General features: G+C 35.9%; 1 protein-coding gene across 6 annotated transcripts in view; it reads left to right on the plus strand.

The window, feature by feature from the left end:
- Positions 1-26,027, plus strand: part of GCN2 (protein kinase family protein) — a 124,072-nt gene that overhangs the window by 78,567 nt on the left and 19,478 nt on the right. For 4 of the 6 annotated variants that reach the window (XM_082878210.1, XM_028246306.2, XM_028246307.2 and 1 more), the window contains 6 exons: positions 10,092-10,172; positions 10,304-10,360; positions 15,115-15,246; positions 15,343-15,426; positions 18,540-18,648; positions 18,737-18,873. In XM_082878210.1, coding sequence (XP_082734336.1) covers positions 10,092-10,172; positions 10,304-10,360; positions 15,115-15,246; positions 15,343-15,426; positions 18,540-18,648; positions 18,737-18,873 — 600 coding nt within the window. The remainder of the gene's footprint in view (positions 1-10,091; positions 10,173-10,303; positions 10,361-15,114; positions 15,247-15,342; positions 15,427-18,539; positions 18,649-18,736; positions 18,874-26,027) is intronic. The other 2 variants (XM_028246309.2, XM_082878209.1) reach the window with 1 other exon arrangement.

Below are 26,027 nucleotides of genomic sequence, written 5' to 3' on the forward strand. Positions count from 1 at the left end.
ATGCTTCATCGAAATACTTGTTCCGAATAGAAAATGAAACCGTTTGGTTACCTTAATCTCATTGCCTTTCTTGAACCAAGATAAAGGATAAGGATGTGGATGGTCCTCCACCGAAAGGTTGAGCTTAGTCATCACTTCTTGGGAAACCACGTTCTCGCAACTTCCACTGTCAATGATTATGTTACAAACACGTCCACCAATATTGCAAGTGGTATAGAAGATATTGGTGCTCATCCAATCTTCTTGGTTCTCTTGTTTTGGTGATGGAAGCGTCTTCTTCAACATAAGAGCAAGACCTTCCTCATCACTATCACCACCAATTTCAACATTGACCCAATTGTCAAAAATTGGAGCATCTTCATAGTCACCGTGTTTGTCAACTTCTTCAATGAGAAGTGCCTTGTTCCGATTAGTGCCCATGTTCTTGCGGCAATAAGAAGATCTGTGTCTTGGTTCACCATGCTTGAAACATTTGAAGGTTCCATCTTAAGGTGGATTTTGGTTTCCAAAAGTACCATTAGAACGAGGAGCATGAGAAGAAGCACCCTTATCCATAAACTAGAAAGGAGGACTAGCTTTGGCAAAGCTAAGAGGAGGACTTGTCCTAAAACCACCTTGAAACTCTCTGTGGGAGTATTGTCCCATTCAGGAAGCACTACAACTTTGTTGCTTCTCCACTGCTGAGGCCCAGTTATAGGCCTCAAAAACATTCCACAATATATGCAATATAAGAACATCTTGAATAGAAGGCTTCAAGCCACTCACATAACGAGCCAACCGTTGTTCTTTACTCTTATTTAAATCAACCCTAGCAATGAGTCGATAGAAAGACTCCGTGTATTCGCTTACCATTCCAACTTGGTTGAGGACATTAAGGTTTTGGTATATGCTTGGAAGATAGTTAAATGGTAAGAAATGCTCTTTCAACGTCTTTTTCATATTCTCCCAATCATGGATTTCCTTTGTCCCACGATGCCGACGACTTAGTTGAAGTTGCTCCTACCAAGTGGAAGCCGCCCTTCCTTTTAGTCGGATTGCAACTAGCTTGACTTTCTTCTCATTGGAAACCTCTCCATAGGCAAAGATACGCTCAATAGTACTAAGCTAATCTATGAACTCACTGGGATTAAGAGGCCTATGAAAATCGAGAAACTCGATCTTGATGTTGTTCTCCCACCTGCTCAAATCAACCCAGATCCGCTTGACGCCTTTGTGGAGCTCAAAAGAGATTGTCAAAAGAGATTGAATTTAACCTTTATTGAGCTTCTTATCACTACGTCATTATTTTTTGTTTATTTATTTTTGGTTTAAGATTTTTTTACGAGGATGTCTACACACATTAGGATGTTGGACCTTTGTGATTATTTTTGATAAATTTTTAGGTCATTTTTCCTTAACAACTTAACACCTTTTATGCCTTTAGAATAATATATTCCTGTGTTTGGTAAAATTGATTTAATTTTTATTAATATCATAACTTTGGTTCTTATTGGCATTTACCTTTTTTTTTTTTTTTTTTTTTTTTTTGTTGGTTACATTAGATGCCATAGCCTTGGGGGACGTAGGATAATTTAATCACTTGTTGTTCATTTTGACATTAACTTTCATAATTTAAGAGGGCTGCTATTAACACTAACTCAATTTCTTTGGACCCTCCAATTTCCATTTTTTTTTTTAATTATAATTATACCCTGACGTAAAATTATATTAAAGGACAATCTTTAATGGAACATACAACCGCCAAATAAAAACAATGAAAATGACACTCTACAATATTATACACCCACCTCCACCCCCACCTATACATATTCCTCACCAACCTAAACCCTATATGTATTCGCCTTCATCACCGTCCTAAACCCTATATGTATTTGTTAGAATATTTTCTTATTTCCTTATTTAGATCAGATTGTGATTGATTGATTGTGATTCCTTAATCAGTCAATCAATCAATCAATCAATACAAAAGGTAATTCCTTAATTAGTTCCTTAAGGCTTCATTTTTGTAACAGTTGATTGTTTAATATAAAAGGTGATGATATCATATTCATCACCCACGCTTTGTATTTTCTTAAATTACAAGGTATCAGAGCCAAAATCCTAAAAATTGTCACCCACAAAGACGTTGCCACCAACCAGCCATCACCTATCACCACCCATACTCCACTGCTGGTCCCTGAGTCTCTGTCGGAACCAGCCAAGGTCCCACAGAGTTGTTTCGGCTTTAGCCGAAGGCCATTTTGGCTTGGTCGACCCTTGTGAGGGCTATCCTAGCCTCTCTTTGTATTTTGGCTCCTATGGATGAGTGTTTGAGGGCTTCCCCATCTTCTATTGCCCTAAGTTTCTTTCCCTCTACTTTCTTGAACATAGTTCAATACTTGTTTTGATTGGAGGTTGATTTTCCCGTATTTGATTTATTTTTTGGGTGTATAGATGACCTATTAATCTGATTGTTATGCTCCCATAGTGGTCTGTATGTGATTTTGCTTGTTCTAACCCATTCCATTCCTCTTTCCATTCTTGTGATTCGTGCAAGGTTTTTTAGGTTGAAATTGTAGAGTTCTTATGGCTGACCTAACTAGTGAATCCACCGCTACTTCTCACCCATCTAAAGGGGAGAGCTCCAGTCTAGCTATGACTACTACATAGAACCTGAACTCTAGCCTCAAAATTACCACCGCTCTGTTTAATGGTCAGAATTACCTTTCATGGTCTCAGTGTTAGACGCTTTTTCTGAAGAGTAGGGGGAAGATGAGATATGTTAATGGTAGAGTTCAAGCACCAGGTATTACGGATCCTAGTTATGACCAATGGGAGATTACCAACTCTTCAATCATGGGGTGGGTCATTCATTCCATGGTTCCTGAGATTGGTGGAAGCTACTTATTCATGGATACTGCCCAGGATATTTGAGAAGCAGTCGCTCCTACATATTCTCGAAAAGGAAATTTTTCTCAGTCTTTTGAGTTGCGCCGATCTATTAAGGGCTCAGTATAGGGGGAGCAGACAGTTCTCAAGTATTACACCTTTTTGACTAATGGTCGGAAACACTTAGATCATCTTTTGGATTACAAGCCTGTTTGTACAGTTGACTCGGTTAGTTACCAGAAGTTTCTTGCGCCGGAGAAGGTCTTCAAGTTTCTGGAAGACCTCAATGTGGAGTTTGATCCACTCCAGAGTCGTGTCCTTGGCATGGATGTTCTTTCATCTCTTCAAGAGGCCTTTGCATATGTATAGAATGAGGAGAGTTGATGTTTTGCTATGTTACCACTGGTTGCTGGATACTGCTTAGCATTACTTTCTGCTTCTTGAGATGGAGTTAGTTTGTCACTACCTCTTTCCTATCCTTCAAGGAAGGATACTGTGTTTTGTGATTACTATAGCAAGCCACGACATACTCGTAAGACGTGTTAGAAGCTTCATGGGGCTCCATCAAGGAGTTGGGGTGATCGGTTTGATACTAGGGGCGGTCGATTAGGCCAGTCTAGAGGACGTAGCTCTAATCCACGGGCCCATCAGTCTAGTACTTTCGCTTCAGTTGGTCCGACTTCTGATAGTTTATCTAGCATGACTTCTCCTGAGCTTGATGCTGTTCTAAGTCATTTACTGGCCCACCAGTCTTCTACTACTCCCAGTGCATCTTCCTCGTCGTTTGCCTACTCAGGTAACTTAAGTCTCTTTTCCTAGTGCTTTTCTTTCCCATAAGTCTTTGTCATAGATTATTGATTTTGGTGTCTCATATCATATGTCTGGTCTTTTGACCTTTTCTTAGCATATAAGCCCTATTCAGGTCAAGACAAAGTTAGGATTGCAGATGGTACTATTTCTTCTATCTCTGGGAAAGGTTTAATTCATGTCACCCCTATCTTACCTCTGTCTTTAGTGCTCCACGTTCCTAATTTTTCTATTAATCTTCTATCCTTGAGTCGTATTACTAAGGATTTGAACTGTAGTGTGACATTTTTTTCCTGATCATTGTCTTTTTCAGGACCTTGTCACGAGGAGGGTGATTGGCAGTGGTAGTGCAGAAAATGGTCTCTATTTCTTGGATCAACCGAACAAGCTTGCTCATCATTACATCCACTTCCCAACCACCAAGGAAGATTCATGGCTGTGGCATCGGCGTCTTGGGCATCCTTCTTTTCATTTATTTAGGTATTTATTTCCGTCTGTTTTTACAAACAATAATGTGTTTGAGTTTTTTTGTGAGTTTTGTCAACTTGGCAAACAACACCGAGCTTCCTTTGCTCCATGTCTTAATAAAAGTTTAGCTCCTTTTTCTTTAATACATTCTGACGTGTAGGGTCTATTTCGTGTTGTGTCTTTAAAAGGCCATAGATGGTTTATTACCCTTATCGATGATTTTTCTTGTACTACTTGGGTGTATCTCATAAAAGAAAAAAGTGAGGTTTCCTTTGTGTTTCAAAATTTTCGTAAAATGATTTGTACTTAGTTTGGGGTAATTGTCAAAATCTCGTGTTCTGATAATGGGGTTGAATACATCTATTCGGGGTTAGAGAGCTATTTTTCCACTCATGGCATTATACATCAGACATCTTGCACCAATACCCCTCAACAAAATGGAGTTGTAGAGTGTAAGAATCGTCATCTCCTTGATATGGCTCGTTGCATGTGTTTTTCTATGAGTGTGCCTCGGTTCTACTGGGGCGAGGCTGTTCTCACCACAACTTATCTCATTAATCGCCTTCCTACCCAGGTTTTGCAAAAACAAGCTGCACTTCAAGTCCTTCTCGGTTCAGAGTCTTTGTTCTCCATTCTCCGTAAAATATTTGGCTGTGTCTGTTTTGTCCATAATCATTCTCCTACTCGTGGTAAGTTGGACCCAACTCTCTCAAGTGTGTTTTTCTCGGATACTCGCCTACTCAAAAGGGATATAAGTGTTATGACCCTCCTTCTCGTAAGTAGTTTGTGTCCATAAATGTCACATTCTTTGAGTCCCAGTCATACTTCTTGTCTTCTCCGTTGTCATAGTCATCCCTTTAGGGAGAGCCTTGGTGTGAAGAGATTCCTATTGTCCTTGTTGCTTCTATGGTGGAACCAGTTGTTCCTACACCACATATTACTGAGACTATAGAATCCAATGCCACCAAGGACAGGGAAGGACAAGTTTATATCAGGGATAAAGACAGACAGAAAGTTACTCGGATACAAGAAACCACTTCTGCTCACCCATTGTCGTCTCCTGCCTCTGATAGGAGTCCAGGTAACTTTAAATCTCTTGTTCCTCTTGAATCTACTGATATTGCTATTCCTGACACTACTGATCTTGATATTCCTATTGCCAAACAAAAAGGTGTGAGATCTTGTCCTCAACATCTTGTCTCAAACTGTGTCCTACTCTCATTTGTCTTCCTCATATAGAGCCTTTATGTCGAACATTTGCTCTGTTAGTATTCCTAACCAACTCTGATTAAAAACTTGCCATGGTTGAGGAAATGAAAGCACTTCGTAAGAATGACACTTGGGAATTAATTGAGTTACCTCAGGGCAAACGACTGGTAGGATGCAAATGGGTGTATACTATGAAGCACAAAGGAGATGGTTTCATTGAGCGTTACAAGGCTCGACTTGTGGCAAAAGGCTTCACTCAGATTTATAGAGTAAACTATCAGGAGACTTTTGCACCACTGGCTAAGATGAATTCAGTCAGAATATTTCTCTCTCTAGCAGCTAATTTAGATTGGCCACTTTATCAGTTTGATGTAAAAAATGCTTTCTTACATGGTGATCTAGAAGAAGAAGTATATATGGACATTCCTCCTGATTTTGAGGATCATCCGACAGAGGGTAAAGTATGCAGGCTTTGCAAGGCGTTATATGGACTCAAACAGTCTCCAAGGGCTTGGTTTGAGAGATTTACTCAGGATATGCTTAAATATGGTTTTAAACAGAGTCAGGCAGATCACACTTTATTTATGAAACATTCCTCACGTGGTAAGACTACAACTCTGATTGTTTATATGGACGACATAGTGCTTACAGGTGATGATAGTGAGGAAATATTCCTGTTGAAGAATTATTTAGCTATTGAGTTTGAAATCAAAGACTTGGGGAATTTGAAGTATTTTCTGGGAATCAAAGTTGCTCACTCTAAGGATTGGATTTTCATCTCACAAAAGAAATATGTTATTGACTTTTTGAAGGAAACATGGATGCTTAGATGTAAGGCTTGTGATACTCCACTGGAACCTAATCAGAAACTTCGTAATGATAAAGGGGGAGTAGCTGTTGATAAGGGGAGTTATCAGCGACTAGTGGGTAAGCTCATTTACTTATCTCACTCTCATCTTGATATTGCTATTGCTGTCAATATGGTTAGCCAGTTTATGCATGCTCCTTATCAAATTCACTTAAAGGTTGTTATGAGAACTCTGAGGTACTTGAAATCTTCTCTTGGAAAGGGCCTTTACTTTTCCAATCATGATCACGTCAGAGTGGAAGCCTATACAAATGCTGATTGGGCGAGGTCAACAACTGATAGGAGATCTACATCAGGAAATTGTACCTTTGTGGGCGGCAATCTTGTTACTTGAAGGGGTAAGAAACAGAATGTGGTGGCTTGATCGAGTGCAGAAGCTGAGTTTAGAGCTATGATACAAGGTGTGTGAACTCTTGTGGATCAGACTGTTGTTGAGTGATCTGGATGTGGGCCAGACAAACTCTATACAACTATATTGTGATAATAAGGCTGCCATCAACATAGCTCACAATCCTGTTCAACTTGACAGGATAACGCATGTTGAGATTGATCACCACTTCATCAAGGAGAAACTCACCAGCGGCATGATATGTATTTTTTTTGTGAAGTTAGGTGAACAACTTGCAGACATCCTCACTAAGGGAGTTGGGAGTAAACCGTTTTATGACACTCTAGGCAAGCTGAGCATGCGAGATATCTTCGTACCAGTTTGAAGGGAGTGTTAGAATGTTTTCTTATTTCCCTACTTAAATTAGATTGTGATTGATTGATTGTGATTCCTTAATTAGTGCCTTAGGGCTTCCTTTTGTAACAGTTGATTGATTAATATAAAAGGTGATAATATCATAATCATCACCTAAGCTTTGTATTGTTCCTCTTCATCACCAGCATAAACCTTGAACCAGACATCAACGGCTGAAGTCCAACGTTCCAGTCATTTCGAATCGTTGCATTATTCATACCACATATAGGTTATTTCACTATTTGGTGATATTTATAGAACAATGGAGGACGATGACAACAACTTTGATGAGATTGGCGTTGCATTATCTTGTATTAATGATTCTTCGTTTTTTTCGATGGTTGCTGTTTTGTTTAAGCTTGTTCAGTACTAGTTTATTGACTTTTAAGGTTTTGTTCGATAACACTGTGTTGAACAGATACATTTAGTTAGGTTGATGGGTTCTGAACAATAATATTTTGTTCAACACTGATATGCTGAATGGTTTCATTTTGTAGGGTTTTTCCCAAACTTTTGTGTTTTGTGATGGTGTTTCCCTCTAAAACCCCCTTTATTGAGGGTTTTACCTCCGGAATAAACCAAAAAAGAAAATGTAATGGGAAGAAGAGATACAATGGTGTTGATAAGATGGGGAGTTGGAGGTTACCTGAGAAGGGATTTCTGACGAGTCAATGCAATGGTGCATTGATTTCACTGAGATTTCTGATGAGTTGATGAAATGATGCAATCGTGCTGTGTATAAAATGGACGCCATCGTTCATTGATGGTGTTCACTGATTTTGAATAAATCAAAGATAGGGATCGTCGTCGTCGTTGTCGTCGTCATCATTCTGCTACAGGAGAGGGAAGGAGAAAGACCGTCTTCAACCATGATGGAGAGGGTGTGCGCTTAGGTGTGATGATATTGGTCTTGTTTGGGAAGAGGGTTGGGCTAAAATAGTCAATAAGACAAAATGTCACATCCAACTCATAATCATTTCACTTCCCAAACAACTTCCCAACTTCCCAAATATAACTATTTTAGCTAGGCTAAAATAGCCAAAAAGCCAAATAGCCAACTTCCCAAACAAGGCCATTTTGAATAGGAGTAAATTTGGTATTAACTGGGGTGTTAAAAGAAATCTTATTGAAATTTAGGGTTTAAGGTGGAGGTTCAAAGAAATGGGGGTCCAAAGAATTAAGGTAGGTGCTAATAGCAGCTCTGTAATTTAATTTGGGTTAATTTCATTTTTTACCCCTAAACTATTGTCAAACGTCTATTTAATCCCTAAACTATCGATTGAGTCTACTAAGTCTGTAAATTATATAAATCAAAGTGTATTTAGTCTCTAAAATATTTAATTCAAATATATTTAGTCTTTGAAATGATTACAAAAATAAAATATAAGCCTATATGTATCATAAATTAGTAAAAGACTTTATTTAGAAATTTAAAAAAAAAATAATAATAATAAAAGACCTTACCTAGTGAAGATTTTATTTTTAAAAAACCTTCAATTTCTATTTTATCTTTAGAAATTGTTTTTTTGTATTGTAATTAGAATCAAAGTTTCATTTCTTAGCCTAATTATAAAGGAAATTATAAATGAAATTCAACATATAATGCTAGATAAATGTAAGCAAAGCTATTGTAGAAGATAAGCAACAAAATACTATAGATAATTATCCTTACCTTTACAAAAGAACTTCACCAAAGGAACTGGCACCCAATTTTTAAAGACATCAAGAGAATTATGTTTTTTTTTGAAATAAGATATTAACTAGGTTGTGTATTTTATTAATTTATAATAATTATGAGTTTATATATATTTTTTTCTAATTTTTTTTGCGAGACTAGATGGATCTGAATTAAATATTTTAGCGACTTAATAGATTCAATCTTTAGTTTAGGGACTAAATACACTATGATCTATATACTTTAGGGACTTAGTAGACTCAATTGATAGTTTAGGGAAAGTAGATAATTTGACAATAGTTCAAGGGTAGAAAGTGAAATAATCCCTTTTAAATTTGTGCGGTTATGCATCTACACTTGTGTTTGATAACATTTGATTTATTTTTTATTACTATAATTTCATTGGTTCACAATGAAATTTACTTCTAGATTGTACATGACAACTACTTTACAACTTTTGGTTCACTTTGATGTTTACTTTCAGATGGTACACTCATTTAATTGTGCCCTTAGTTTGAATGAATTCAAAGCTTCAAACTTGTTGAGTTAATTAAAAATATTGGGATTATTAATAAATATAAACAGTTTTTTGTTTTTCTCTCTTAATATTTCTGTATTTTTAATGTTTTTGTTCTTTTCCTTGTGTTACTAAAATATTTTCAATACATTTCCAGTTTCGAGCTGACCAAATGACATGCCGAAATGAAATTTTGATCAATGATGTGGACATACAAATGGAGCTATTGATATTAATGCTGATATAAAATATTTACTGATTGTCGAAGTCATTGATGGTAACAACAGAAATATAAGCGTATCGACTGATTGTTAGCTTTATGGCTATGGTAGGACTTGACATTTGGATTGAGCCAATGATGGTGATGAAATGGTAGAGTAGGGGAAATTTCATTCTTCCAAGTAGATAGTGACTTTTTCTTCTAATATAAACCAAACCAAACCAAACTAAACCAAGCCTTAAGTCATGAATCCTTTTTCTAATATATGGCAATAAAATTCTCATTTCTTTAACACGGATTTTCTTGAATTGTCATTATTAGTTTTATTGCTTCTTACTTTTTATTTGATTATTTTGCCAACTAGGATAAGCACTGGTTTAAGTCACTTAACTATAGGAGAGTTTTATGCGATGTAATTTATCATAACTTTTGCCTAAGTTTAGTGAAAAATATTAGTATTTTGTTATTCTACCTGCCAATTTAATTATGATATTCCTTATCACATACAAGTACAGTGTCTAGATTGTTTTTTCTGACGACCATTTGCTTAAAATTCTGACAGTTAATTGACTTTAAATTGGTGTAAACTATCCAGCAATATTTCTGTCATTGGTATCCTCAAGTCCACAGCTAGTTATCCTTTGTTAGATATTTGGACTGTTTGGATTCTTTTTTCTTTTCTATTCCTTGACAATGTCTTACTCATTGGTATTGCAGAAATCGTCTTTCAAACGATATGAAATATCATATGTTTATCGAAGAGCAATTGGTCATTCACCACCAAATCGTTATCTTCAGGTTTGCATTGCATTTTACTTGGTAAAAGTTCTTTATATAATCTGTGAGTCAATGTGCTCAGTTGTGTGAGCTTGATGGCAATACTTGGTTTAGATAAGAGTCACCTGTATGACAACAGTTCCTGTGTATAGGGAGATTTTGATATTATTGGAGGTGCATCAGCGTTGACAGAGGCAGAAGTCATCAAGGTATTCAGTTTTATCAGCCATATTCACAGTAATGAACTAGACCCAAAGTAATTTGAATGTAATACTGGACTAAGGCCATAATTTGTCACATTATTGGTTGTACTTCATTTGCTACTCCAACTGCCAAACATTTTGATAGTGAGATAGTGACTTTAGTATTTTTGCTTAATGGATCTGCAATCAATTCCATACCTACCTCATAATTTTATTTTATTTTTTTTAGTTCTTTCCCACCCACCCCCCCCCCCCCCCCCCCACCCCCCCCTCCCCCACCCTTTTCATATGACATAGTGTCATCTTTGACATGAATTTCTTTAGTGGTGCCTTATTAAAAGGTTGTCTAGTTATTCGTCATATTGCTTTATGTGATGAAGTCTGTGATAAGGTATATTATTAACATCAAAGAGCTTTAATATCTCAAGCGATCTACATTCTTAGCATTTAATGTTTTATATTTGTTTTCCAAAAATAGGCAATATCATAGATATCTTAGGGTACTTATATTCTTATCAATAGGGTACCGTATTTGTTATTTTTTTCTAATTTATAAGAAGTTATTGTGACTTCAGAAGTTTAAAGGAAAAATATTGCTCCAAATTAATTATTTACTTAAGTAATTTGACTTGGAGGTATTTCAATTTTCTTGATGTTTTCTTCATAATGCTACCACAAAGTACTTAATGCATTCTCAATAACTAAATAATTGGACAAATATATATATATATATTTTTTGAACCGGAATTGGACATGTTGAGGTTTATGAAATTAAAACCTCATAAACAAAAGGTTTAAACATGAGAACCTAAGAAAGAAAATGAAGAACTCCAAATGAAGAGATAAAGAAGGAAAATTTATATTGATCTTGTAAGCGATAACTTCTCATTTGATAGCAAGTGACGATTGGGATAACTCCTTAAATGAGATAACTCCTCACAAGTCCCTCTGTCATCAAGAGCAAGTACAGGTTGCAGCCTAACAGTTGGGATTCCCGGGTGATTGTAAGGGAAAGTTCTAGGGCTCCATAGAAATGTTTTCCCTTGGTTGTATCAACCATAGCATCTCTATTGCGTCCATGGTTTCTTCCTTTATTGCTTCAATTTTGTGGTGGATCAATTTCTTTACAAGTCTAAATGATCGTGAGGCTAATGATTTGGCATCTTTGCTATCCATTGTTTATGTAGTTTTTGTGAAAGGGTGTAAGGGATAGAAGGATCTAGACTACTTATTCTTCAAAAGTGTTTTCTTGCAAATTTTTCTTTGATAAATTTATTGATAATCTAGATGTTCCATCATTTGATTCTTACAAAATAACTTGGATAGTGTATAAAAATCTCCATACCAATGATTTGATCCAAAAAAAAGAGACCTAGGTGCATCTTGTTGCTGCAATGGTGTATCAAGTCTAGGAGGGATGAGGAGAGACGATTGATCGTCTTTTTCTCCATTGTTCAATGGCTTTGTTGTTCGTGCATCAACCAAGGTTCTGAAAAGCGGTTGCGGTCGCCGTAATGGTGGCGGTGGCGGTGGCGGTGGCGGTTGCGGGGTGTAAAGGCCGTAGTGTAACGGTTGCAGTAACCGGAACCGTGAATTTTTTTATTTTTCGCACAATTTGAAAAAAACTTACCGATACGCATATTTTTTCTCCATGATCATATTTATTAGGTTAAAAATAAATATTGATCAATTTTTATAAATTTTTAAGTATGATCCAATATATTTCATATTTTTAAATCACTATATACTGAGTTTTTTACATTTTATTTTAATAATTAATAACTTTATATTATACAAAAAATCAATCACTAACTATTATATATATAAGATAAACAATGATAAAAGCAAGAGAATAAATAAGAGCCTAAGTATATATATATATACATATTTTAACCAAGCCAAATAGATAATGACCACACTTATTGTTATTTTTATTTTCAAATAATATATAAATAGACACACACAAACAAAATGGTTGAGTGATAGCAGCTGAATAGAATAGCATAGGCCTTACAGTTTCAACAAATCAATAACATTCATCTTCCCTCTTTTCTCTCTCTATCTCTTACTCCTCCATTTTCTCTCTTTATCTTCCCTCTTCTTTCTATCCCTCTTCCCCCATTTTCAGTTTTTTTTGTGTGTTTTTTCGAAAGAAACAGTTTGAAACCGTTACGTAACGGTGCATAACAAGCCGTTACGGCTGTTATGGCGCCGTTACGACTGCTACGGTCGACACATCTGTGAATCTCAATCACACTGCAAAAGCGGCCGTAACGGGTGGCGGTAACCGCCAAAACCGTTACGTAACGGCGTTACGTAATGGTTGTGGCCGCTTTTTAAAACCTTGGCATTAACTGTTTTCTATTGCTGGCATGGATTGGGTGGTTCCCCCTCTCTCGAGAGATTGATTTTAGATGGTTTGCTCCTCTAAGGCTCAACATGATGCAGAATATAACTAGTTCAAGAATGAGCAAATTCAAAGAAGCAGCCATATTTGAAAATTTGCACGATTTCGAAGAGAAACCGATAGGAATCATACAAAATCATATTTATAGTATTATTAGAGTCTTATTTTAGGATAATTTTTATGCTTTCTAGTATTTTTTTGTTAAGGGTATTTTGGTAACTTTCATATTTGCGGAAATGGGTTGTAGAGGTCACCCATGGATTGTCTTGTAGGTCATTTTTATTGAATCATGCTACAGAGCCCGAAAGGCCCGGCTCGAATTTGGCTCGAATTTGAGAAGGAAGAAGGAGGAAGAAGAAGAAGAAGGAGAAGCAGAACTGGAGGGGCCTTCAAAATCGGGCTGGAGGCGGAGGTGGAGGTGGGCGGAGGCAGAGGCGGAGGCGGGGCTGCGATGCGACGATCGGCCGACGAGCTGCGACGAGCAACGAGTTGCGACGATTGGCCAACGAGCGACGAGCTGCAACGACTCTCTCTCGCCTCTCGCCTCTGTTTCTCTCTCTCGCCCCTGTTTCTCTTCTCCTGTGTTCAAAACGAAGAAGAAGAAGAAGAAGAAGAAGAAGAAGAAGAAGAAAAGAAAGAAAAGGAAGAAAAAGAAAAAAAAAAAAAAAATGAAACCCAAAACGACGCCGTTTTGGATTTCGAGCCCCTGATTTCGGGCCCTCAAACATTTCATTTAGGAAGTCTAAATAGTTTTGGTAGTTTCTTTTTTTGGTTCTAATTCATTTAGGAAGTCTCCTAGTTCTATGTAAAGAGCCATATAATGATTATGATTTAATAGAGTTGATATTTTAGGGAATTTCTAGAGCTTTAAAGTTTTCTTATGAATTGTGTGATGCAATCAAACCCTAGGTGTGATAGCTAAGGGATTTTAGGACTGATTCCTCGAACTATCTCCTTCTCTTTTTTCTTCTAGGCACACATGCTCTAGTTACTATTTTCGGGTTACTATTCATGGCCCTCTAAAAGTGCACTTTTCAACCTCAAAACCCTATCCAATCACTCCTAAATCAACCCTAATCATTTCTCTTACCTATTAGCCTTTAATTTAATCTTGAAAACCCTAAAGTACTCATTATTTAGCTGCCAAATAACCTCTGTTTTCAAAATCCGGCATTGTCCTGCATCACTATAACTCTATGAATTTGTGTTCTTTGTGCATTTTTTTGGATGTTTTTGTCGGAAATAAAAGCGCATACCTCTGTTGATAAATTTGATGAATTAGGAGGTTTATGGGCTAGGGTTTATTACCTTTCTTCATTTTGGGTGTCAGTTTTGCCTCCTGTTAAGGAGTTTCCATTGTTTTCGATTTGTAGAGCTTTGAGAGTTGTGTGCAATTTATAATGTTGTTTTTTCTTTTTTTATTTGCATCTTTTTGGCGAACCACTGGTTCTCCTACTATTGTACTGTTATCCTTAATTGTTCTTAGATCTTTTGTTATCTCTCTCTCTCAAAAAAGAAAAGAAAAGAAGAGATAGCTCTTTATTTGTGAACATTCTTTCATTGAGTGTTTTGAAAAGCATGCCTAAGTGAGGGCTTAAGGTAGAAGCATGGCAAGGCAAAGCATTAGCGCCGCAAGAGGCCTGAAACAAGGCAACTTAAGTGAAGTGGGGTGCTCGATTCAAGCTCAAACAGGAGGTGCTTCAGGCAATGGCTTATTATTATTTTATAATTTAATGGGCACTAAACTAGGTGTACCTTTTTTAGTTTTTGTATGATTTGATCTGAATCATCTATTTATTAAGTTCTAATAATAATATGATGTTGCATGCACACTAGATCGTGGCTTATGACGAGGGGCTGCATCTTTTTTTATTCATTTATTTGTTTTTGCTTTTGATGAATTTAATAACTTTTTTTCTTCACCTTGGGTAAGCAGCTGATATCTTGGCCACTACTGGGTATGAAATTTTGCTGACTATCGAAGACACAATTATTTGCTCCGCAGTCAATCGATTTTTTTGCATTTTTTTTTTTTGTTTCTAGATATTAAAATTTCAGCGTTTGTTGGATATCTCGTGTTAATTAATTCTTATGTTTGTTGGATGTCTTGTGCTTCTTAGATTAGATTTAAATTCTTCATCAAAATATGCCGCGTAGTCTTTCTTCAGTAACTAGCACATTGCATAATCGCATCCACCTTAATTTACCCACCCATTATTATTTTTCAGGATATTATGTATGCATACTCTGTTTAATTATTTATGCATGATGTGTTTTAAGTGCATGCCATAATTAATGTAGTAGTTTAATCTCTGTTGTGAAATATTCAATGTATTTTTTGGTCAATTTGCAGTCAACGATGGACATCATGAATCACTTTTTTAATTCAGAATCATGTGACATACATCTAAATCATGGAGATTTATTGGATGCAATTTGGAATTGGATAGGAATAAAGGTGGAGCATAGGCAGAAAGTAGCGGAGGTATATCTACTTCATAGCTATTAAATGACCTTTTGAGGTGTTTATTATTTAGTTCCTGATGTATGACCTGAAAATTGCATTTGGTTTTACATGAAGCTTCTTTTTCTGTTGGGATCTTTGCGTCCTCAGTCTTCTGAAAGAAAGTCCAAATGGGTGCTAATAAGACGGCAACTTCAACAGGTTTGGAAAAAAAAAAAAAAAAAATTAGAAAACTAGTTTAAATTTATTTTTAGCCTTATCAATCTTGCTGAGCTGTAACAGTATGATTTGCACACCCTGGTTTTTTTCTTGGTTTTTATTTATTTTTGCATGTGTATCACTCACAACATCATTTGGAGTTGGGCTTCTTTTCATTTAGTTAATTGTGCATGGATATTAATTTGAATTGATTACTCTTGAAATAATGTGACCATCTAAAGCATTCACCCAGAATTAGTGATGTTCATGAATTGGGTTGGTTCAGTTTTAAGGTGAATGAAAAGCGAAGCTAGAAAATTTCCAGTACGGTTCCAATAGGCAGTTTGGTTCCAAGCTAAAAAATTCATCACCATATCAGAGTGCCAGTTTTTTTTTTTTTTTTTTTTTTTTTTTGAACGGCATAGATTGATTTAATCTATAGAATTATTCCAAGAAAAATCTACAAGTATACTTCAAATTTCATAATATAATCCAAACTAACTTTAATTATATGTGTAAAGATGCCACAAAATTTTCATATATACCAATTATTGTAAAAATGCAAATCTCAATAATATAAGAGATGAAAAAATTAGATAAATAGTGAATTTTTTATTTTATTATGTATATGAACACATCTTTATGCATTGGGAAAGTTCCTTCTATTAGAAAGTTGAAATGAGATTGGAGTTCGAGGAAGCCAATGAGAAAGTGTCAAGAACCTCGTAGAACACCCTTAAACATATTAAAGTTAATAAAAGAATATAGAATGTTTCGGTTTGGTTCGTCCATTTCTTTTAAACCTAATCTGTGAACTGAATTGTAAACAACGGTTATTAATTACTTGAACCAAACCCAACCTTCTCCACAGAAACCTAATGAAACAGTACAATTGGACTGGTCCAGACCAGTTTACCGGTTTCATCGGTTTTTTTACAATTTGATTTAAGATTATTATCGTAACTTTTTTTAATGGTTAACATGTGTGGAATTTTTGGCATGGGCATTATGATCATATAAAATGGTTACATATCTTTATATCATTGTGCTTGAAGTACTCAGTTGTATAACATATGTATAATGAACTGTTTGGTTCATTGGTGTTCACATGGGTGGGTTGATCATGGCCACACATGATATGTTCTGGAATCTGTTGTTTACTGACATGTCTGATCCTTCTTTCACCATGAGTGATGTTCATTTTCTTTTCCTAGTGAATTGTCTGGTTTTCTTGTGGATGCTTATTTTTCTTTTTCTCATTCCCTGGTATTCAAAATATTCATTTTATTTAAGTTGTAACATCTGTAGCTTATTTTCCCGGAAACATTGGTTAACCATAGTACCTTGATTTTTCTCATGTCCTATACCATCTTTCCTTTTCTCAATTGAAGAATCTTATGGCTCCTTGGCCTTGTTACACTTATATTCAGATTTAAAGCATTTTGTATTGAAATCATTCTGGACTGGTGAGAGAACTGGAAAAGGGACTGGGTAGATGGGTTACTAGTTCAACCGTCGGGTCGAAGCGGTCGAACTGTGACATCATAATTAATAATATGTAATTATAAATATAAATAAATATAAGTAACGAAATAAAAATAAAATTGGTTGCTTAGTATTTACTAATAACATTTATTAAAGTCATAATTGATTAAAAAAAAAAAAAAGTCACTAGTTTTAAAGAAATTAAAAAATTTTAACATTCCCTCCAAACAAATTGATTGAAAGCTAGATTTAATTTTGAGGGGAAATGAAATTTTCAACTCTCCCTCCAATCAAATATGATTCAAACAATTTGATTGAATCTCACATAGAATTTTTAGGTTCTCTTTGAACAATTTTTTCCTATAAATAGGAATAGACTTTCATAATTTCTTCAAACTTCCAATAAGGATTTTCCCATGAGGATTTTCCCATGAGAGGAGACTCTTGAAGTAAAAGTTTTTAGTCAAAATTTTGATATATATATATATATATATGTATATAAAAGAAAGAAAAGAAAAGAAAAGAAAAATCAAAAATTTTCAACTAGCGGGTTGATAAAGAACCGCGACCGGTTCATCGGTTGGACCACCGGTTTTTCCAGTTGTTGCAAACAAGGCCGATTTTTGTGGCTCATCCGAGTGTTCTTAGCAGTCGCACAGTCCATTGGCAAGCATGAGTTTGTTCGATCTTTGGACAAATTGAGATTGAGATAGAGATGAGGCACTGTCATGCCAACGCATGTGCGATTGGGAGATGTTGGAAATCGGGTCAGGCTTCAAACTTGGATTTGGATGCCCATGGTGGCATGACCAATGATCCATTTAGAAGTCCTATTAATTTGAATCTCAAACCACCGTATTCGGGGGATAAGTGTGAATAACCCACCATCTCATCTTATGAGGAGATAAGAGTTGTGGGTGGTTATATCTCTTGTCTCTATATTACAGATATGTATTAAGTATTATATAGTGTGGGTTTCAACCGAAAAGATTTCTGCAAAAACTCTCTAACTCTGCATTGAAGAACAACCATGTCTTTGTACTGTGAATAGTATGGGTAGTTTTCTAGTAGTTTTACCCTACTGTTGGGAATTATTTGAGTTCATCATGGAGGCATGTGATTCACCCATATAATCTATGGATTCGGTTTGAGCACCGAAAGTATGCTTGAATCCGTTTTTCCGTTGCATATTATTTTTGCTTCATGTTGTTTTAAAATCACATGATCTTGACCAACACAAGAACGTCACTTGCATCTGGCACGTGATGTGATGTTTTGAGGGTGGTTGGTAACCACACCATGCTGTTTAAATTATGTTCATGATCGTTGCACTAGCATGGGATAAGATTCAAGAAAATGATTTTGCTCACAGAGATGTGTCTCTAGAGAACAGGAAAGGACATCTCTTTTATGCTGCAAATTAATAAAAAACAAAATTCAATATTAAAAAAAAAAAGCATTAAGCTTCTAGTCGTGCTGATATTTTGTGTCTAAGTTACCGTAGTACAAAACATTGTGTGCTGTTAAGTATTTATCACTGTGGATGTGCTGGCATGTAAATCAGTTATCAGTTTGCCACTATTATGTTCTAGTTGGACGTCTTTACTTCCTCTAACTTTGCTATCTTTCAGGAAATCAATCTTGCGGAAGCAGCTGTAAATAGGTTGCAGACGGTAGGATTGAGATTCTGTGGAGTTGCAGATGAGGCCCTTCCTAGATTGCGAGGTGCCCTTCTTGCTGGTATGCTATCTTTAACGTTTTATGTTGGATAAGACATTTAAGTGATGCATATGAAGATGTTATATCTGGTAGTTCCCTATCCCTGCAGACAAACTTGCACACAAGGCACTTGATGAATTGTCAGAGCTCTTCAGCTATTTAAGAGTTTGGAGGATTGAGAAACATGTGTTCATAGATGCCCTTATGCCACCAACTGAGAGTTACCACAGAGATTTGTTTTTTCAGGTATTACAGCTTCTCTGTTTCTTATATAATCTTAGATACATAATGTACTTCTAAATATTATCACTCTGAAAAGCAATTAATCATCATTGCGGATACGTCAGTGAGAATCCATGTTCCAGCTGAACAATTTATTCCATAATATTGTTAAATAATCATAAGATATACCGATCTTGTGAATGGTTCTTAATGTCAGTACTTACCCATAAAAAGAGGTTCATAATGTTGGGAGTCTCAAGACTCTTGTGCAGCGCAGGGGCATACCATGGTATCAAGTAGCATTGAATATCCTGACATCAATATTATTCTGTACAACAGTGAACAGATGGCACTGATGAGCAATTGTGAATAAAAGAAATAATTTACTTTGGCATTATGTTTTCGAACAATTGACATTGTTTTTCATGTATATCAATAATAAAGGTTCAAGCTTTAAAAAAAAAAAATAATAATAATAAATAGTAATAAAGGTTCATGGAAATTTTAAACTTTAAATCAAAGACCTTATACTCTCCATCTAGTAACTTCTTGTATTTGGGGAAAGTCATCAAATTAATTCAACAAGCTTTAATTCCAAATTACGTGGGTTGGCTACCTGAGCCCATCTTCTTTAATATCCTCTTAACAAATCTCCTTAGTTGAGTCTAAGCCACCTTTTGCTTATTCACAGTGTCAATCAAAGTCATTTCTGATGTCCATCTTTTCCTTTTAGCACCTTTAACTTGCATGAAATCACTCCTTTGTGCTGATGTCTTGAACTGTTACGTTCCATATGGCCAAGTCACCTCAATTGTTTTTCCCTCATATTAACTTCTGCTACTGTCACTAGTGGCTTCCTTTTAATACATCTTGGTATAAAAGATAGTTCTAGTCCCTAAAGCTTGTATTCTTTTTCATTTTAGTTTTTTTAAGTTTCAATTTTGTCATTTTAGTCCTCAAAGTTGTCAATTTGGTCCTAACTCTAACGCCTATCTACATTGATAACGGGAACCGTATGGGTAAAAGACAGTTTTAGCCCCTAAAGTATGCATTCATTGTCATTTTAGTCCCTTAATTGTCATTTTGGCCCTCAAAGTTATCAATTTAAGTCAATTTAGTCGCAGCTCCAATCATATTATGCCACATGTATATTTACCTTGAATATATACCCTTTTGTACTTTATCACCATACACTAACATCTTTCTCATTTCTTTTTTTTTTTCTCTTCTTCCTGGGTAGTAACTCAAACCTCAAATCACGACCATCATAGGGTGTAAGAGATTAAAGGGTCGTTTGAGATGAGGCTAATATAGTTAAATGTCAAAAATTTATTAAAAAAGTCAAAAATTCAAATTTCTCAACACTATAGTTTTTTTCACCTCACATTTTAGCCAAAAAGCTAAAAAGATCACTTCCCAAACCAACCCTAAATAAAGTTGAGGGAGTGGCTGATAGGTAAAATTTGAATAATCTAGAAGGGTATTATAGTCTTTTAACATTACATTTAATGGAATTAGCTAACAGGGGGTGTTAGTGTAATTTTAAGGATTAAAGGGGGTGACAATGATATTTCAAAAAAATAGATTGGTGTGTATGTCCAAACCCGACTCGAGCTAGGCCCGCATTGCATATAAATTTGATTTTTTATGTTGTGCAATTAAGTTAATTAATTTGTTAAAATTAATTTGTATTTACATTTTTTTATATAAAATCATTAATAATGTCAAAACAAATAATTTATATAATGTGAGAGAGATAAGAATTGAAGAACTGATGTGCGAGTGTGACTACAGTCTATAGTAGTCTTTATAATTTTGGAGTCAAAAACAAAAAATGTAAGATTTTGTTTTATGTTACTTGTATATAATATATATATTCAATATCATCTAACAATCTAAATTACTTTAACATCAACTAATGGCTAATAATTTATATTCTCTCCGTCCCAAAATAATGGTCCCTTTTGGGGAATCTAAATTTTTTTGGTAGTATAATTATTGCACTTTAAAAAAAATTAATTTTTCAAAATTACCCTTTGATAGTACATTTTTTGGGGAATATCAATTTCATAATTGTACTTTTTATGTTAATGAATTTAAAAGAAGGGCAAAATAGAAAATTTATATTATTTTTGTACTTGATTTTTGAAAAGGGACTAATATTTTTGGACAATGAAAAATGGAATAAGGGACTAATATTTTGAGACGGAGGGAGTAGATATATTTAATATTTTGATATATTTATATATATAATTTGAGTTTCGGGTTGTTCAATATCTTTGCCCAAAGCTGCTTAAATTTAATTCAGACTTCTGAATTTTTGTCCAAGCCCTCATTAAATTCAAAAATATTTTGTCCATGCCCTAAAAAAAGTCAGGTTGCTCGGGTTGACCCCGCCCGTGTAGCACTCGTAATGTAGACGAACGTTAGAGATAAGACGAAATTAACTCAAATTGACAATTTTGAGGACCAAAATGACAAGGAACGCATACTTTAAGGATTAAAACTGTCATTCATCTACGTTTCTGTTATCAATTTAGATGGACGTCAGAGATAGGACCAAATTGACTCAAATTTGACAATTTTGATGACTAAAATGACAAAATTGAAACTTAAGGGAATAAAATGACAAATAACACATACTTTAGGGACTAAAACTGTCCTTTTTCCTACATCTTATTCTTTTTTTTCTTGTAGAACATTCATCCATCTCTACATTCTCATTGAATATACAATCTGTTTTTGGGCATTTTGTTTCTAAACTGTAAATATTTTGTACTGTACAACACAATGAGCCTTATTACTGTTATATACCCCTTAAGTTTAGCTGGAATTTTACAATTAAACAACAGTCATTAACACACTTCTATTTCATCCATTCTGCTTGAAGTTTGTTGGGAGCACCCTCAGCTTCCTCTTCGTAATGATAATTGATCCATTCTGCGTAAAGTTTGATGGTCTTGTTCTAAAAACTATCACAATCAGACTCTTTTTTATCCAAAGAAGAGGTTTTTCAGTATGTTATGAGGTAATGATGCAGATAAAGGTGTTGTATTCTCTATATGGACGTAGCAAGATGCACAGAAAATTCAAGAGTATACTGATATCTATGTCGGTTTTTATTACATGTTCCATGATGCTTTTTTATTTTGTTTTTTTGTGTTTCTTTGGCATACTAATGATGGGCCCAATCAAGAACATGAGAGAGAATTTAGAGAGAGAAATATCTCAATCAATCAATGTTCAATATCTAAAAGTTAGTTACAAAGTGGTAATGCCTCGTCTAGATATAGGCTACAATTTCTCTCCACTAACTATCACATGCTATGCAAATGATAGCCTACATTATACTCTCCCACTCGAAAGAACTTGTCCTCAAGTGAAGATAAACAAGATACAACTAATGCACCACAACTGAAATCAAAACTAGAAACCATTTATTTGAGATGAAACTAACTTAGAGAATGATTAGACAATCACCCCCTTTTATATTGATAATAGGTAGGTAGCTTACAATGGAAACCTTGGAGGCACAAATAAGGAAATAACTGCTAATAGAATAAGAAAGTCCCAAGGCACTAATTAGGGAATCAAAATATAATCTAAATGAGGAAACAAATAATAGGATGATCCTAACATATATCTAACAGAAACCACAATACAAACAAATTCTACGAAGGAGACTAATCTACAATGATAGAACCGGTGTTGATACAAGAATCATCCGGCAAATAAGGCAAAAGGTGTTGCACATTAAAGGTGTTGGAGATTCCCAAATGAGGAGGCAATTTGACTTGATAAGCATTGTCATTGACTTTGTGCAACATGTCACAAGGACCCACCTTCCTATCACTTAACATGGTGTAAACACCATGAGGATACCTTTCTTTGCTCAACACAACCCACACAAGATCCCTCACCTCAAACAACACTTTCCGTTTATACACATCAACGGCCGATTTGTATTTGATATTGGACTTTCCAATTTGGGCCCTAACTTGGGCATGAACATTCTTCATGAATGTAGCCATGTCCTCCGCTTTAATGTTTCCCTTCCTTAAGATAGGCAAAGGAACCCAGCCCATAACACTTGAGGGTTTCATTCCATAAACTACTTCAAAGGGAGAATTGTTTATGGTGCGGTTGATCAATGAATTGTAAGCAAACTCCGTCAAAGGAATAATACCATCCCAACTCTTAGAATGATCTCCCGCAAGACACCTCAACAAGTTGCCAAAACTTTGATACACTACCTCCGTTTGGCAATCAATTTGAGTATGAAATGTAGTGCTAAAGTTCAAGTCGGTGCCAATTTTCTTCCACAAAGTTCTCCAAAAGTAAGCAAGGATAGTATCTTTATCGGTCACAATAGAGGTAGGCACCCCATGCAACTTATAGACTTCCTTGAAAAAGAAGTTAGCAATATTTGTAGCATCCATGATCTTGCGAGGTAATCACTCCTCCTTTGTGTAGGAGGTAAACCCAACACTAAGTCCATGCTAATACTTTGCCAAGGACCATCCAGCACTGGTAAAGGCATATATAATCCCAAATTATTTGTAGTCCCTTTGCTTCTTTGACAAATTTGACGCTGCATCACATGGTTGCCCACATCCTTGGTCCTGCACGATCAACCAATTTGTGATGCTCAATCAACAAATGCGTCCTCAAGGAGCAACTAGGCACACACAACTTAAAGCCATGGAAGAGAAAGCAATCCCTAATCATGAAGCTTGGTTAAGTAGCCCTATCCCCCTTTTGCAAAGCATCAAAAATCTTGGAGAAGGGTCACATGCATAGAATGTACAAAACTCATCGAAACCCACAACTTCATTCTTCATTTCAATCAAAAGAGTCGTTCGTCTACTCAAACCGTCGGCCACTTTATTAAGAACCCCCGATTTATGTTGTAAAGAGAATGTAAATTGTTACAAGTAAACCACCGATTTGGCATGTCTCTTGTTGAGATGGGATTGGCTATATTGTTGTACTTGAGGGCCTCATGGTCCGTGTTGTGCACGAACTCCTTATAAGCAAGGTTGTAACTCCAATGTTTGATGGCTTGGATGATAGCATAAAACTCCAAGTCATAAGTAGAATACTTGAGCTTAGCCGCGTTCAACTTTTCACTGAAGAAGGCAATGGGCCGCCCTTCTTGGCTAAGGACACCATCAATGCTCAATCCCGAAGCATCACAATCAAGTTCAAAGGTTTTGTCAAAGTCCAGTAGTGCGAAAATTGGAGCTTCGGTGAGCACCTTCTTCAAAAGTGGGAAGCTATCGGCGGCCTCTTTGTTCCATTCAAAAGTCTTAAGCTTGAGAATTTTAGTTAAAGGAACAACGAGGCTACTAAAGTCTTGATAAACCACCTATAGGAGGTAGCCAACCCATGAAAACTCCGCACTTCATGGATACTAGAAGGAGTAGGCTAATCCACAATCGCCTTGACCTTCTCCATGTCCATAAGCATTCCACGAGAAGACACAACATAACCCAAGAAGATGACTTGATCGACGGCAGCGGTACACTTCTTAGTGTTGCCATAGAAATTTTCTTGCCGCAAAAGCTCAAAGACTTGCTGAAGGTGGCACAAATGCTCTTCCAAGCTTTGACTATAGATTAAGATGTCATCAAAGTAAACCACAACACAAACACCCAAAAGTGGTTGCAACATTTGTGTCATCACCCTCATAAAAGTGCTTGGAGCATTGGAGAGCCCAAATGGCATCACAAGTCACTCAAATAGTCCATGAGGTGTTTTAACTCATCACCTGACTTAATGAGTATTTGATGATAACCGCTTCTAGGATCAATCTTGGAAAACACCTTTGACTCGGCAAGGCAATCCAATATATCATCCAATCTTGAAATTGGAAAGCGATACTTGATGGTAATTTTGTTGATTGCACGGCTATCCACACATGCGCCATGAATCCATCCATCTTAGGTGTCAAAAGAGCCGAAACACAAGGACTAAGGCTCGGCCGGATGTACCCTCTATCCAAAAGGTCTTCTACTTACCGTTGCAACTCCTCTTTCTCCTTAAGAGACATGCACTATGCTGGTTTATTTGGAAGTGCTGACCCGGGTACCAAATCAATATGATGTTGGATGTCACACATGGGAGGCAAATCGGGAGGAAGCTCTTGGGGAAAGACTGTTAGAATATGAAATAATACTTAATTCTTATTTGATTTTGTTTTTCCCTTGATTGATGTAATGGGCTGACCCATAATTTATGCCTTATGGCACTCCTATAATTACTCGTGATTATCAATATAAAAGGGGATGAGGTCTAATTCATTCCCCATCTTTTTCTCTTCTCTAAACTAATATGGTATTAGAGCAGACGGTTCCATAGAATGATACAAAGTAAGACTGGTTGCTAAGGGTTTTACTCAGACTTATGGGGTAGATTACCAGGAGACATTTGCACCGGTTGCTAAGATGAACTCTGTGAGAATACTACTCTCTCTTGCAACAAATTTGGATTGGCCACTTCATCAGTTTGATGTGAAGAATTCCTTCCTTCATGGAGACCTAGAAGAAGAGGTCTATATGGATATTCCCCTTGATTTTGAGGATGCTAAGTCCAAAGGTAAAGTGTGCAGGCTCTGGAAGTCACTTTATGGGCTAAAGCAATTCCCTAGGGCTTGGTTTGAAAGGCTTGCTCAATCTGTGCTGAGATATGGGTTGAAGCAAAGTCAAGCTGATCACACCTTATTTGTAAAATACTCCTCACTTAGTAAGACTACAGCTCTTATTGTCTATTTTGATGATATTGTTCTAACAGGAGATGATGTTGAGGAGATTCCTTGGTTGAAGGAATACTTAGCCAAGGAATTTGAAATCAAAGACTTAGGTAATTTGAAGTATTTTTTGGGCATTGAAGTAGCTAAGTCTAGATTCGAAGAGCAGATTCAAAAGTCAATTGAAACCCATAATTTCTTGGACAAGACTTAAAGAATCGCAAATCTAGTTCGTAATCGCAAGTCCCAGAACTGGAAACCACAATTAGTTGTTCACAAATGATGGCTTCAACTTAGACACCCAAGTCGTGTTAGAATAATATCTTTGTTATTGTGTTTTCTTATTCTGTTTAGTTGTCATTAGTTGTAGTTTCCTTATTTGTGCCTTGAGGCTTCTATTGTACTTTTCATATTATTAATATGTAAGGGA

Source organism: Camellia sinensis, chromosome 7 (genome assembly GCF_055761805.1).
Source record: "Camellia sinensis isolate YWXY chromosome 7, ASM5576180v1, whole genome shotgun sequence".
Lineage (NCBI taxonomy): Eukaryota > Viridiplantae > Streptophyta > Magnoliopsida > Ericales > Theaceae > Camellia > Camellia sinensis.